At 31.3% G+C, this 16,455-nt stretch overlaps 1 protein-coding gene across 3 annotated transcripts in view; it reads left to right on the top strand.

Moving 5' to 3' along the window:
* Nucleotides 1-16,414, top strand: part of LOC135128093 (dual oxidase maturation factor 1-like) — a 58,120-nt gene extending 41,706 nt beyond the window's left edge. For 2 of the 3 annotated variants that reach the window (XM_064054928.1, XM_064054927.1), the window contains exons 2-9: nt 8,210-8,390; nt 9,807-9,864; nt 14,869-15,003; nt 15,056-15,272; nt 15,376-15,587; nt 15,642-15,849; nt 15,901-16,113; nt 16,167-16,414. In XM_064054928.1, coding sequence (XP_063910998.1) covers nt 8,226-8,390; nt 9,807-9,864; nt 14,869-15,003; nt 15,056-15,272; nt 15,376-15,587; nt 15,642-15,849; nt 15,901-16,113; nt 16,167-16,206 — 1,248 coding nt within the window. In that variant the 5' untranslated portion in view covers nt 8,210-8,225 and the 3' untranslated portion in view covers nt 16,207-16,414. Of the gene's footprint in view, nt 1-2,079; nt 2,201-8,209; nt 8,391-9,806; nt 9,865-14,868; nt 15,004-15,055; nt 15,273-15,375; nt 15,588-15,641; nt 15,850-15,900; nt 16,114-16,166 lie in introns of those variants that run through there. The other variant, XM_064054929.1, reaches the window with a different exon arrangement.
* The last annotated feature ends 41 nt before the right edge of the window (nt 16,415-16,455 follow it).

Here is a 16,455-nt window from a genome sequence, read left to right on the forward strand (position 1 = left end):
ATTGTAAAGTTTTAGAATTTTTTAAACACTCTGTATTTTAAAATTTGATTTAGTTGATACGACAACAAAGCGTTCCACAAAATATTGTAAGACAGATTTTAAAAATAACCCAGTTGCGATTTGTTTGTGCACTCTTCCATTTTCAAAAAATTGGAATAACAAAGTGGAACAACACGGCAACGTCGCAACGGAATTTCAAAAATAAACTGTGAATGTAAAGTCTGTTCTCAATCAAAATATGTAAAAATATGTACAGGATGTTTCATGAAAAAAACTATAACTGTGTTAGGTACGTCTTAAAAAAAGAACGCTGTGTAAAGTAGTACAAAATAATTTTGAAGTATAGTCCATGTCTAATAATAATTAGTGAGATATCGAACACCACGCGTTTAATGACTCACCCTGTATATATAACTGAGGAACAGTGAATCTGTGGCTACCACTTTGAAAGTCGATGTGATGTAGATAATAAATAGAGAAAATTTATTTTAAAACTGTTACTTTCAAACAAAACTGCTAACTTTGGCATACATTATTATTTAGTAACTTTAAAAAACTAAGAAAAACGTTTGTTGTAGGATTTTCTACAATAATTATGATTGGGACAATCTCTTTGTAAAGTCCAACAGTAATCTTTCAACATTGTCCTTCCTCTTTCTTAAAATCGTCAAGATTGTCAGGAAATCGGTCCAAATGTCTATGCAAGAAATGAATTCTTCAAGAATTTGTCTAGCATATTGGCAACTAATTGCGAAGCTGTTGCTTTATATTTTTCAAGAAATTTTTTGAGACTGAGACAAAGCTATAAAAAACAACCAGAAAGATTTGGTGGAAAATGCTTCACAACATTTTTGTACGACTCTTTACAGTCCTAAAAGAGTAATTTATGGATGACGGACGCTGTACTTTGTAATTTCTGAACCTTGTAATTTTAAGTTTATTATAAAAAGTTTTTAAATTCTTTAACCGTCTTATTAATTTAGCATTGCTTTTACGGGGCGACCCAAAAGGATTAAAAAATAAAGCAGTTTATTTTATTAAACAAATCAAGGACAGTTTATCCCATTTTCTCAAAGATTTTTGTAGTGGCAATAATTTGGCTCTAGTATTTTATTAATTTTACTTTGTTTCCCAAAATCCACTTCTAGCTTTATCTGCCAGCGTCCAAAATAATAGTGACTTCAGTCGTGACGGTTTCAAATAAAATAAACAAATCTTACTTTGTCTTTGTATAAATAGTGTGACCACCTCATGGCTAAGCATTGTGAAACAAAAGGAATTTAGACGAAAACAAGAATAATTATGGCAAAATAACCAAGCAATTTTACTTTGCTTAGGCGTTAATTAAAAAGTATAATTTTAATTGTTTCTTTATTGTTACACATCTAAATGCCTGTAAAGCAGACGCGATAACCTAGATGATGAAATTCGTACTACAAAAAAATCCGAATCCTTGGTGCATTATTGCAGTTTTTAACATACACATAATCACACAAAAATTAACAATAGCGTTTAGAGAGTTCATGTATTAAACGCAATAATTATTGTGTGTACAATCTATGATTGGTTTGGCGTTAAATTATAGATTCAAAGATAACGAAAATTTCCCAAGGAATAATTACAAGGAGTAAAACTTATCTCACTCGTTTCAATTAAATTTATTTGGCAAGAATTAGGAAATCGCAAAATTAGTTTTAAGAGAGGTTCAATTACATTGTTACATGAACAATAATACTGAAAGTAATATTGTGCCCCATTTATTTAGCAACGGTGATATCAGAAATCGACTTTCCTCCCGTTACTTGCTGACCATCACCAACAAATGGGTTAAATCTTCCAAGGTTCACTGAAGAGGTCACTCGTCAAAATATGTCTTTCAAGTTAATCCATCTTATTGCAGTCACGATTAAGTCCACCTACATATTTATTTTGGGCGCCTCTGTTGATTGTGATGTTAGTTATGGCCATATAAGAGAATGGTATGTCGGACTGCAGAGAACTGAAACTCTGATTTACATAGTTCTTAATAAAAGAGAGTGAGGCGGATGTGGTCGTTGATGCGTGTCCGCAACGTTAAAACCACTTGTGCAAGTGAATGTTTAATGCCAACAATGAACCAAACAAATTCGCTATAGTAATAGTTCTTGTGAACTGTGCTAGGATACTGAAAAGATGTTCGTTTTTGTTATTTTTTGAAGTGGTGAGTAGAATTTTATGGCCGCGATTCAGGACGGTGAAATACATTGTTTGCCTTTATTCCAAAATCGAAAACTTGATTGTGGGAAAAAATATTTGAAGATCGCCTACCGGTTTGCTGTATTTATAGAAGACCAGTAGGAGTAGGTATTTTACTAGAAACCTTCACATTCAAGTGTAAAAAATAAAATTCTAATTAAATCTTCACGACCGTTGCGGCATCAGGAAGTAATTTAAAAATTAAGATATTTGCGCAGTAAGTACTGGTTTGAAGATTAATGCTAGGTACACATACAACGTCGGTAGTAAATATTTGGTAATATAATAATAATTATTTGCGAATGTGTTCAAGGAATTTATAAGTCACTTTTACAATTACTTGAACTGACAAGAGTTGCTTCAAGGTGAATTTTAAAAATCAGATTACTATGGAAAAAATGTAGACAAATGTAAGAATCTTACAAATAATTAACACTCAATCGTTATAAGTTGCAAACATGAAATTTTTGAAAACTTTAAAACTTAATTAACATTTTTTTTTAATATGACTTGTACAGTTTGTGGACACTACTAACACACTATGCATTTGTAGTTTCTTTCACATTTTTTGAAAACATCATAACAATACAAAATATCTGTTGTTGACAATTACTGATTTTATTTTTTTGTTGATTGATTTTATCACCCTTTACAGCAATTCAGGGTCAGGTTTGAACATTTCCCACACAATCTTTTGGTCATGTTTTATTTACAAAATAAAGTTATTAATTAGGTAAGCCAACATAACGGCAAGAACTTTTTGGCACACACCGCTATTTTTATTTATTTATTTTTCATAAAAATTTCCGAAGAATTTAACAGCATGCAAAATGCATCTCTTGGTACTCTAAAATTCTGGAACGCCAAATTAATTACATGCCATAAAATTAAGTGATATCAGTTAATTTTTTTTCTTTATCAGATAATTATTTTCAATCGCATTTTATGAAAATTTAAAAACTGCCAGCTTAAGATTTTTGCTGTCAGTTTTTAAGCACATTATATCTATTACACGAACGGAGGCGACGACACTGTACTACAAAATAAAGACAGTAGTTTTAGTCTGAATAGGGAATAAAAAGTAATGTAAATAAACATCTTAAACCGGAACTTTAACCGCAGCAGCAGAATAATCGCCTTTGTTCGGCAATAGAATCTTGGAGTTAAACATCTTAAGACAACTATAAATTTGTCTAAACAATAAAATAAATTCCAACGTAATGTCTTAGTTGCTTTAATATAAGTAGAAGCCATTAATATATTTAATTTGTTTCTTGGTGATTAAATTAAGGAATTTGACAAAATCGTTTCATTATTGTACACAGTCTATCAAAAGGATTAACGGCAGTAAATTCCATTTAACAAGGATTTTAACAGTTTTACACTGGCTTTAACAAATTTATGCACGTTCTGTAACACAATTATACTGAGTTTTAAAATAACTTTAATACTGTGGTTAGAACAATTGTTAATTTTTTTTCTGATGTGTCCATCCATAGTTAAAAAAAATTTAAACTGATTTCTGAAATGTAACCCTAGTGAAAAAACACTTGGCCTGTCTGCTCTTAGTTTTATTGCCGTGTTTTTTATTAAATTTCCATATTTTACGGCTACTTTTGCAAAAATTATTGCCAATATGTTTAAAATAACGTTAGTGTAATATTATAGCTTGACTGCACTAAGACTGTTTCATGATATTTATAAACTCTCTTCATGTTATTTTAAGTATTTCATTTAGATAATATTTTTCCGTCCGTCAACTTTGATTTAACGTTTGCTTAAGTCGCTATTCAAAAGATGACAACATGTTAAAAAAAATCTGCGGTGATGTTTGTACTGAATTATCTTACTTCTGAAATAAAAATATTTATGTAATAAATTTTTCAGAATTCTTTATAATATGATATAATAGTTAACTGCTTGTTCGATTGGCACATGGGTAACATTTTTTTATTGTTTAAATCGAGAATGATTCACCCCAGTTTGTCGAAAATTTGAAAATAGAGTAATGTGGCGCTCGCCAATATTTAATAATAAAAATTATCATAATAGCATCTACTTACCCAAAATAACCTAAATCCGCATGTCGATGTCAAACTCAGTGTTCTTCTAGACGATATAAACACTTGACATTTTGAAAATAATCTCAATATGGGATTTAATACTCATAAAATACCCTGTTACCTGTAACTGTCACATAAGAATTTTCGATTTCTCCTAAACACCTAAAAAAATTACAAAAATTGTCGACGCGTTTCACCATTGCCATTATCAGGTTATTATTGTCTAGAAAATACTAAAGTGGTTGGCGAAACACGTCAATAATTTTTGTAATTTTGTATTTTCGTTGCTATAGATAATAAACGATATATACTACCACTCGGGAAGTGGAGTATATTTTTATTACTTTTTTGCGCATACTGTGTACAGCTATTCGTTAGCCTAGAAATATTAAATCGTTATCTGCAATAAATTTCATTAAATGACTGCCGTTTTGGTGGGGATCAATACATTAATTTTGACATGTACAATGTAACACTAACCCAAAACGTTACTCGTTGCTAAATTTCAAATTATTCTATAGTATAAATGGGTGCTACTGCAGGCTAAAATTTCTATAGCTAAGGCTTTTTACCTGGACTAATGGCTTTCATGTCTTTTCGACGTTTGATGACCTCTACAGTACGGAAAAATAGGTTTCCCGTTTCCATCCTGACAAATAACTTTCGAAACTACCGGACCGATTGTTTTTCCAATTTTTATATGTACATTAGGAACATCATGTAGATGGTAAAACGCTAACCAAAAGTTGTCCAATAAATAATCAAAAATAACAGACCCGTATATTTATCTATGAATCCGCCTTTTATACCAGTACAAGAGCACTGACGTGACTGTAGATAAAAATGTTGAATTATTAACGCGAAAGTCCTTGATTCGGTTGACTTATGCGTACACAATTTTTTTATTGATCAAATCAAGAATGATTCACCCTATTTTCTTGAAAAATTGAGAATACAGTAGTCTTGCACCCGTTTATATTAAATAATAATAAAATAAGAATGATCATAATTTTAATTTAGCTAAGCAAGGACTGATAATATATTTTTCCCGTTGGTTATCTAAAACGGATTTTCCAACTTTTTAACACCATCTTACCCCATAATAAGAAAAAATCACCCTTATCCCTGCTCGAATCTTACGTAAGATAAAAATATTTTCGGTACTATAGTAATCTTAACTGAAATTAATGAAAATATGTCGACTTTATATTTAAAACAATAATTTTTATTTAAATAATAATCCATTATTTAATACATAAACTTTTATAAACTTATTAATGAAGTAAAAAATTGTCATAATTGATTCCTATAAAGCTCATAATTTTATCTCGGGCCGGTTTATAGAAAGGCGAATTAAATATTTAATCCTCGATTAATTTAACAGAGGATTAAAATGTGGAATATGAGCCCGTGGTTGGTTAGAACATGCACGTTACCTAGCAACGGACCTTAATTAAAAGTTAATCGCGAATTAACTTTAACATCGGTTTCTATAAACCGGGTCCTAGTCTATTCTACTTTACATTTAAGATGATTCGGTTCATTTTATTCACATATTCTTTAGTACTTAATACTTTTGACTTACAATTTTACTAGAATAAAATCTTACGTAATAAATTGTTACAGTACTAATCAACTCCCTCCCCCATAAAACCCCTTACGTAATAAATGAATGGGCCCTTATCTGTTCTAAATACAGGGTGAGTTACTAAGCTCGCGTTCCTGTATATCACATTAATTAGAAGAAATAGAAAAAAATCGGCAAACGTTGTTTCGACAGAACTTCCTTCGCCCCTCAGTAGAATATCTCTATAAATAATAATAATAACCTCTATAAATTGAAATAAAAATATGTGTGTAATGTTAAAATAAATGTAAAGCAACTTGCTACGCGTACGTTTCAAATGAGTTTTTACTTTCAAAAATTTGGTGAGACATCATCAACATTTTTTTAAGAACACCTATATCAATTTATATAGGCCCTATGTAAACAATGGTATTGTATTCCGAAATTTACGGGAAATGGGAGTTACCCGTTCTTGATTTAATCAATAAAATAAAATGACTCATTCATTAATTTTTTTGACTCAACCTGTATAAGCAATTCTAAAAAAATAAATGCAGTGGTAAATCACAAGTTTCATCATACTTTGCACCCTTTATAGAGGATTTATCTGGCAAAATTTTGAGAAGACGATTTCAATTTTTGGTGGGGATGAACAAATATATTTTGATTAAAAATTTACCATACTGCCATTTCAAGGCATTCAGTTTTACAGATTCAAAATTAAATTGTTATACAATTTTAATTTTTTTTTCCAGAAATCTGAATATCTTGGGTAAAAACTCACACGGGTTCATAAACTGCACATAATATATAACTTAAAACCCATTTATTGTGCACAATTTTGAGGCGACGTTATCATATTGTTGGTGGCGATGATTAGACGTTTGGTTAGCGTTTTACCACCTACATTACATGTATATTATATACAACTATTGGTTCGGTAGTTTCGAAGATTATGTATCTACGGAAAATCGACACGGACGACGGACAGACAGACAGACAGATCTATTTTTTCGTACTCTAGAGGTCATGACCATTCGAGAAAATATGAAAGTAGCCAATCGACCCATGGATTTAAATATAATTCTTCCTTAGCTTACACTCGGGAAGTAAAAAAGTTAAAGACCGAAGTTGCATGGTTCGTGGGGACTATACATTAAAATTATTTTGAACTGTATAGAGCGTTCTGTTTTTAAGGCTCAAGCTTAATTTTTTTTTAATGAAACAACTTACATATTTTTGCATATTTTCATTGACCTCTTCTGTACAACCACAATTTATTTTTGAACTTCCGATGCGACGTTGCCACGTTATTCCGATTTTCCTGAAATTTTTTAACAATGGAAGGGTTAAAAAATCACAGTACGGTTATTTTAAAATCTGTCTTACAATATTTTTTGCAGAGATAACTAAAGGTACGCGCTTTATTGTGATATAAATGAAATTATATTTTCGTATACAGAGTGTTTAAATTTTTTTTTTAATTATTGCAATTTTGAAATATCGATATTTCAGTTTTATCAAATAGAACACCCTGTTGTTACTGTATCTTACTCTATTTTTTGTTATCATTCTTTCAATACATCGATGTGTCTCTTTTAAAAAATAAATCGTAAGAATTATCAACTTAAAATGCAGAAGATACTTGACGAAAAAAAAAGAAAACAAAAAATAGAAACAGATTCAGTAATATAACAGTGTTCTATTTGAAAAATAAAAAAATTATAAAATTCACAATTTTGCTGTATCTTTTGAAGAAGCTGTATTTGTTTGACTGTCCTTTGGAAGGGAGGGAAGTTCTATCTAAATAACTTTAGACCAATTTTTTGATATCTGTATCATCATTGTGTAACAACCGGGAAGTTCTAATTAGAATTTGGTATAGGATAATTCTGTATCTGCACAATAAATTTCTAAGAAGTACAGAGTGTCAGAAAACCTGTTTTCCGTACTGTCGAATCTATTAATATGTACAAAGGAAAAGTACAAAAGTATTCGTGTGACTATTACAATGGTTAATCAAAAACTCCAAATTAAAACAACGTATAAAAACACTAATATCATTTTACAGATATCAGTTTCAGGAATTTCTAACGTCAAACAAATATTTAAAGATTTTTATAAATCTCTTAGAAGTAATACAAACCCAACAAAAATTTTAAAATAAAAATCCTAGGCAGCAATAATCTTAATTCACTAAATCCATAAAATCGCTATATATGCCTACGATTTTTATTACATGGGTTTTTGTTTAATACTATTATTAATATTTATGACTTTCAACAAAGGAGAATAAATTAACAATTCAAATTTTTCCATTTTCAAAAAGTTTTTTTATTTGCAGCTGTGCACATTCTGCCATGAAGGGGTGGTTCGATGCATTTCGCTACGATGGAGGTCCTACACTATACAGTTTCAACAACCGTACAGCAGTTACCGGAGACGTAACACTCATCACATTCCTGACAATTTTTTGTACGCTTTATGTGGCGTTTCTGATAATATTTCCGGGTATTAGAAAAGAGGTAAGTGCCACTTATTTAAAATTATAATCATTTTATACAATTGCTGAAATTCCAATATAATTTAATTCCATTAAAATATATTCATCTTTATATTTCTGTTTTTAATGAAAGCGACACTGACGCTGGCGTGCACCATTAAAATAATTAAACCAAAAAAGTGGACGCATTTCTGGAGTATTTTTAAGCAATTAGTTCCGTGTCACTTAAAAGCGATTAAAAGTGAAAATTGTTATTAACAAAAATTTTTGGAGGTGCTGAGTAAATGTAAACAAGAGCGACTTGCAATTAACATTTATCAGGCTTATCCCGGAAAGTGGTGCACGATTTATAAATGTGATAATAAAAATATAGAAAAACTATAAAACTTCATTATTACAAAAAATTAGACAACATGTGGGCGAAAAATAACAAAAAATTCTTTGAAGTAATTGAACAATGAACAATAGTATGTAAACACACTTTTATAATCTGACTTTACTCACGTTTTCGTTCACAATAGTTGGAATTCAACATTAAAATTAGCGTTCCCTTTTAAGGGAAGTGTAAAAACTTGAGCGTAAAATTTTTGTTTCGGAATTGTCTGAAAAGTTTTTTTTTTTTTTGAGGAGCAACAATTGCGTGAAAATCTTTCAAAATTATTACGAAAAACTGTGAACAGTAGCTAATAAAAATGTTAGACACCGTACAAAAATAAAGGTGTCCTAATCGAACAAAATACTTTTTTTTCAACAATAAGCGATTAATAAATAAACCGTTATAAGAGAGTACACTAAACAATATACTTTGATATACTCCGCAAAAAACCGTATACAGCTTTGTTCTTCATTGTTCGGTTATTTGGGTTATTTAGTGGCGCCCCTACATCCAAAATTGATCAAAAGCATTTATTGCCTCTTTACTCTGAACGTTTCATCTATTCCGAAACTAATTATGATCTCATACAAAACATAACTACAAACAACGTGGGTGACGGTGCTAATTACCACACACTTAACATGTTTTTTTCCGTTAAGGCAGTGTAATGAATTTGCTAACAAGTCTGACAGTTCTTTATATTATAAAAATAGAAATTATACTCTTCACTGTTATTAAATTGAAACACCTTGAAAAGTGATGAAAGTTAGGCAATGTTACGGTTCATTAAAATTTATTAGAAAACAATTTTAGTAATGAAGCAAACTTTTCACTTATTTATCTTTCTAATGTCTTAAAACTATTCCGACGTAGCGCCATACGGACAAATGAAAGTTTATTTAATTATCTCGCAAATTTCATCAATTCTCAGCAATTTACGACGTTCCCAAATTTATTATACAATGGCATGGAAAAATCCGTAATTAACATAATGTTATTGTTTAACTGTCGCCTGCTGTGAAACATTTACACATGAATGTACTAATTGAACTTTTTTTTCAGAGATTCACGACATTTTTTGCTGTTACTTTAAGCGTATTTGTGGGTGCTACAATTCTAGGTGAGTTGATTAGTTGATTTTTGTTACTATCACCTTCATTTCATAAAGAGCTACTAGGTGGTCCGGTCGTTGCAGTTTCGTCATTGTTATCTACATCTCGTTCTTTTTAAACTTTTACAATAGTGAAATTTTTATACAATTCAGATGTTGCAACATTAAATATATATGCTTTTAAAAATATTGAATTTATGTTCTTGCACACCCCGACTTCGACGACAAGACGATTACATGATGTTATGTGTTTTGAGAAGATGCGGTAAATTGACTACACATGTGGTAGTAAATATGTGTGTAGACGTTTTAAACATTAAAACATAAAACTGTTTGTAGGAACTGTAATCCACACCGCATTTATCACTGTAATACTGTACCGCTTACTTTTAAGTAACTTGAGAAAAGTTACATTTGTAAACAATTCTTTGCAGGAATTGCACAATTAGTATAAAGTGAGATCCTTTTTCGTAGATTGTAACAATATGTAGAATATGTACAAAATAAGTAAAATTTCGTTACATGTGTGGTGGAACATTTTTTACTGGTTAAGTAATTATACATGTAGATTAATCCCTTGTGTTAAAACATTTTTATCTTTAAAATTGTAACATTTATTGTCACTTGAACTTGTAGTTAATTACAACTTTTTATTTTCTATTGAAGTGATAATGTGACACAAAAATGTTTTGCAGAATAGTGTAAGATATTTTTGTAGAGACTATTGGGCAATAAATAATACATCTTCCGATTCTCCTCCACTTATTGATTGTTTGTAAATTCAAATTTAATTCACTGGTTATGTAATACAAACTAGAAAAATAGTGCTGAAAAAATTAGAGTCAAGTAATTGTAAGGTTCAGTATCATCAAAAACAGAACAAATTACAAAAATACGTCAAAGAAAAATCGTCTTGAAAAAGAAATTGTGGTTTTCATGAAAATTGTTCCATCAGAAATGGGTTCGACAGTTACCACTACAAAAAGCAAAAGGCAAAGATATTAAGAAACCAAATACAATTTTTCTTTATTCACAATTTAATTTTTATTTTGAAAAAAATTTAAAATTTAATTTTGAATCAGTTAAACACCCCGACCTATATCTTGAGAACATATAGAGATATTGAAATCTTGCAATCACAATTATTTTTAGTTTGAAGGGGAACGCTAAATTACGCTTTTCCCCTTCACGCTAAAAACAATGGCGTTTACAGAATTTCAATATCTCTGTCCGTTTTCAAGATATAACGTGACGGAGTTTTAACTGAGACACGCTGTATGGTAATGTAATGTCATTATTTCCTAAAGTTTTTGGAAAATGTTTTCCTTTCATGAATTCGAGATATAACAGTGATCATGAATATACTGAAAATATGTTACTAATAATCGTTTTCCCAAGACGCTTGTGTTTATCTTGTTGTCTGTATCTGTTTAAAGAGAAATTTAAAGTAAACAATGTTTAATAAGCCGTATGAATTATGTTTGAGATCCTTTTACCCATATAAACTGAATAAATTTTTGAGGCAGTGGCCATTTTGACTTTTAATTTTTATAAATAGAAAAAAGATCAGACTAAAGTTGTAGGCCTCTTTGGTACTATACAGTAAAATTATCTTCGACTATAGAGAGTGTTTTGTTTTTGAGGAATAACATAAAACTTGTGTTTTTTTTTCATAGAATAACTTATATTTTTTGCAATTTTTTTTAGCAACACACGGGTTCGCAAAACAAACGCAATAATTTTATTTTTAAGACGTGTTTTGCAATAATTTATGGAGGGATGAATAGTTAGAGGTACGCACTTTGTTGTGATATGAATTGATTTCAGTTTCAGTTTACAGGGTATTTATGAAAATATTCTAAAACATTACAATTTTCCAATATCGATATTTCAGTTTTTTCAAATAGAACATCCTGTATTTTATTACTGCATCTTACTGTATTTTTTATCTCTTTTCTTCAGTATGTAGCTGTGTCTCTTGAAAAAGTAAAAAATCGCAATAATTACCTACTTAGTTAACGAAAAAGAAGTGAACAAGAGACAGAATAAGATGCAGTTATACAATACAGATTGTTTATTTAAAAAATTAGTCCACGGTTACTTCGACAGAACTTCCCTCGCTCTTGAAGTACACTCCAACAAATTCCGCTTCTTTGAGAAATTATAAAAAAAATTGTTTTCTGATAACTTTTATATGTATATTAAAAACCAGTGGTGTAAATAACCCCTCGAATCCCCTGCGCCGCGGGGGCACAAATTCCGAGGAGGTGCCGTCCGCAGACATACGGACAATAAGAAATATATTCAAAGCAATGCTTAACTTCGACTGTGTATGTTTATATGTTCATCGAAAGAATGTCACGTAGAAATTTGTTTAATTTGAATGTGTTGTCTCCTCAAAACAGAAGACTAAAACTATTAATTAAGCCACACTCCTTCGTCGGGCTTTAAACATTCCCTCGTGCCATAATCTCCCTAATTGTGCCCTTAATAGATAAATAACTATGAAAGCACAGAACTAACGGCATAAAATATCTTTCAGCCATCTGAAGCGCAAGTGTTTATTTATATTTTATACATCGAAAGAATGTCAGGTAGAAATTAGTTCGATTTGAATGAGTTTGTTGTCTCAAAACAGAAGACTAAAATTATTAATTAAACTACAATCGAGCAAAATGTTCTGAATATTAGAATTCTTATTTTATCATTATTATATAGAGACGTGCGTATATTCTCACATTTTCGAGGAAATGGGGTGACTGGCTCGTACTTAATTTGAGAAAGGGCCAACCCAAGTTCGGCATCGAACTCACTACCGAATATCGCCGCTTTGTCAACAAAGCCGCTGACCCACTGACCCACGAGGAGTTCTATTGCGTGGGGATAATATAACGTTTTTATACCGTGCAATGGATTCGTATACTACAAGTATAGGGGTATATTTCTGTATAACTTTAAAATCATTTTAAAATGGTTCATTGAGATGACGTCATCAAATTGTTGTAGTATTTAACCATTTACATGACATTTCCAACATGCATACAAAATTTGACAATAATCGGTCCAGCAGTTTCCTAGACTACGTGTCTAATAAAAATGGATACAGGCAGACAGACAAACAGACAGACCGACAGACGGAAACTGGAAACTACATTTTTGGCACTGTAGAGATCATAAAACGTCGAGAAAACATAAAAGTGGTAATTCGTCCGATAGACTCGATTTATTATACTTCCTTAGTTACACTCGGGAAGTAAAAAACTGCAATACCTATATTTAAAATTGCATTTTTTTCCTAAATACACGTACATTAAGACTCAATTTTATTTATATCACAACAAAGCTAAAATATTCCAAGGAAATTCAATCAAAAATAAAGTGTGGTTATATATTTTAAGACGACGCTAGCTAGAATATGTAAAATATATAGGATATTCCACTTGAAAAAATTAAGTTTGGTATTACCCCTGAAAAACAGGGCACTCTGTCAATTGAAAATAATTTTAGTGTGTGGTCCTGAAAAAGTGTATAATTTTAATCTTTGACTTTATTTTCTATTTTTCGTTCGCATAAAGACAAGGCTAGAGCGGGTTACCGGAAGTCTCGATTGTGGAGTCCAGAAAAACCTCGAAGCGCGAGAATGGGTGGGAGAGGCCACCTTCGGGAACGAGGCAGTCTCAGTTATTCAGTCAGTGGAGTCCAGACAGTCGGAGAAGTAAAGTCTATTCCAGTCGAGTCGGAGTTATTCTGTACATTATCGCTGTATAGCTAATCGTGTAAATTAGTATAACTGAGAAATAAGTTGTTGAGTTTTACCCACGCCGATTTTAAATTACCGAATAACGTAAGAATATGTTCTTCACCAGAACAACTTTCAGGGTGCCAAAACGCTGTATTTGTTTTTAACAATGAAGTAGTCCGAGAAAATGTCTAGCACGTGGAAATCAAACAAGATAAGGGCCAATGTAAAGTGGGGGTTGTCAAAGTCAATTATCTAATCAAAAATGTAATGGACTTTATAGCAGGGATTATATGGTTCATCTCAGATTCTGCAGGTTTCAGAAATCGAATGTTGAGTAACCTAATTTTGAAAACAACTGTGCGCCCAACGAAAATTATTTAAAAGTAATTAAAGTAGTCAACAATGTTCAATTTTTAGATACATGCGAGTTTAAGTATACTTAAAACACAAGGACAGAGTGTGGAGTGCAGATGTTAGTTCTGTCCTTCACACTTCCGTCTTGGTCATCCTTTAGAGGAAGAACTGCTAATGACGATTTTAATATACTGTTAACTTAAAATGGCTCACAGCAGAATTTCAATTAATATTCAATGTTTTAGTTTAGATGTATTTGTTTCTAAGAAATGCATTGAAAATGAAAGTTACGAGTCTAATTTAGCTAATTATCAGCAAAAAAATATTTCACGCACTAAATGTGACAAGTAAACTTCTAATGTGATACAAAAATATACATATATGGTATTTAAAGTTCGTTCTGGATTTTTAATTCTTTCTCTCATTCCTCATATATATCAATAATATACGATAAAAAAGTCAACTTCCCCATCCGCTGCCAACTTGAAGAAGTTTTTTGTTGATAGTTCTGAAACAAAGTTTATCAAACCCCATCACACATTTTCTACCAAACAGCTATTCTTCAGTAAACTGTCATTCATTTTTTAAATAGAAAAATAATAAAAATATCCATTTATTCGAAGTTCGATACCTAAAAAGTGAATCACTGTGTACACGCAATTTAATCCCGCATGAGCTAATTAACTGTTAATATCGGTTTTTATTGATTAGCTCTTCTAACAGAGACATCGCCGCTTAAATTTGAAAATCTGTTTGTGTGTATTTAAAATTACCATATAAATTTATTTGCTTTGTCGGGTAGTGTTATGTAGTAAAGCTTTTGTAAACAGCAGAACAATTACAGCCACCATCAAACAAAAATTAACAAGTAATAAAATTAGCATAAACTGCCGAAATAAAAGAGCACATTGTTTCAGTGACGCTTTTCGGATCTGCATGGCACGTAGCAAATGCAACAGTTGTTAGCACATATAGGGCATTTTCCAAGGAGAAAATTTCCTCTAATGTGGGAGTTTACATAGGACTGAGACATGTAAATATTACGCTTCAAGGTATTATTATACAGTTTATCGTGAAAATGAGGCACTCAATTAATTTTTTCAGCGTCCACCAGCAGTAACTGGACCAGTGATATAGACTTTAACGAACAATTTTTATGGCTGAATTCAGACCAAATGGGTGATAGTTTTAAGGACGCCATGGTAAGAGGTTTGCCATTTCCTATTTTGACTGTGGCAGAATATTTTACTATGGGACAGGAAGGACTCTCGTGGGGCGGTCAATACAGAGCCGCTGGATACTATGCTGTCATAATGTTGTGGTAAGCATAAATTTGTTTTAATGATGAGTAAATCTTCTCGTTGTCTAAAAACTTTTTTCTTCCTTTCAACTTTACATTTTGAAAGATTAATCATTTGCTGCAGGACATCTTTTTCTGTATGGATCTTGATGAATTTAATGTTGATCGTGGTTCCTCGTTATGGAGCAGTTCTAATGACCACATGTGGCTTTCTCCTCATAGCCACAGCATGTGGTTACTTTGGATTACTACCCGAAACTGCTTTAGTTGTTCATATAGAAGGCAGCACTCTTCATTTTACTTTCGGTTGGTGCTACTGGTTAGTCTTGATAGCGGGTAATTACGTCAGTCATAATGACTTAACATATTAATAAATTCGTTTACTTTAAGGAAGTGTCTGCTTGTTGTCCGGCGTCATTATCACAGCTTTAGAAATAATATTTCCTCATAGCTTTTCCACAATCTTAGAAGTCGATTACGACACGCCATATGACAGACACATAATAATCGAAGATAGTCGAGGCAGAAGATTTCAGAAAAAACGAACCAGTAACAGTAAATTAGAAGAACCTGTAGGTATAGGGACGAAAATTTTACGGTAAGCTGTTAATTTCAAATTGCTCTGTATTCTATAACGGGTAAATTTTAGTCGGTTATCTTCGAAAACTGAAGACAAATCGAACAACGACTATACAAAAGGTAGCCATATGCAAAATTTTGAATTAGGAACGAAGTCCACTTGGAATTACCCTCACAGTCCTAACAATGATTTTGGACCAAAACCAGTACCTAGATCGATATCAAAAGAGTCCACAAACTCCATCTCTAGAAATATTCCCACAATTCACAGAGTTATTCCTAGGTGAAGACGTTTGTTGTGATTGTAAAATTAGATTCGTTTTGTATGTATTTCAGGCCAAAATCTGACAAGCTGCAAGAAGTTTCCATGTGGTGAATTACATTGTGACTAAGTTTTTCTGAGTGCAATTTAAATTAAGTGATTTTTCTTGTGATATAGATTATGTAAAAGAATCTGAGCATGATGAATAGTTAAGTTGCCATATTTATAATTCTTTTACAAATTGATATGACTTCAAAGTGTAAATAAAGTATTACTATCATTAATATTTTAATATTTATAATAAATAAACTTCAAAGAAAAATTCGACCTTCTTTTTTACTTTGTTACTCACACTATTAATCT

The sequence above is a fragment of the Zophobas morio genome, unplaced genomic scaffold, assembly GCF_036711695.1.
Source record: "Zophobas morio isolate AGI-343-1 ecotype UQ-CSIRO unplaced genomic scaffold, CSIRO_AGI_Zmor_V1 ptg000012l, whole genome shotgun sequence".
Lineage (NCBI taxonomy): Eukaryota > Metazoa > Arthropoda > Insecta > Coleoptera > Tenebrionidae > Zophobas > Zophobas morio.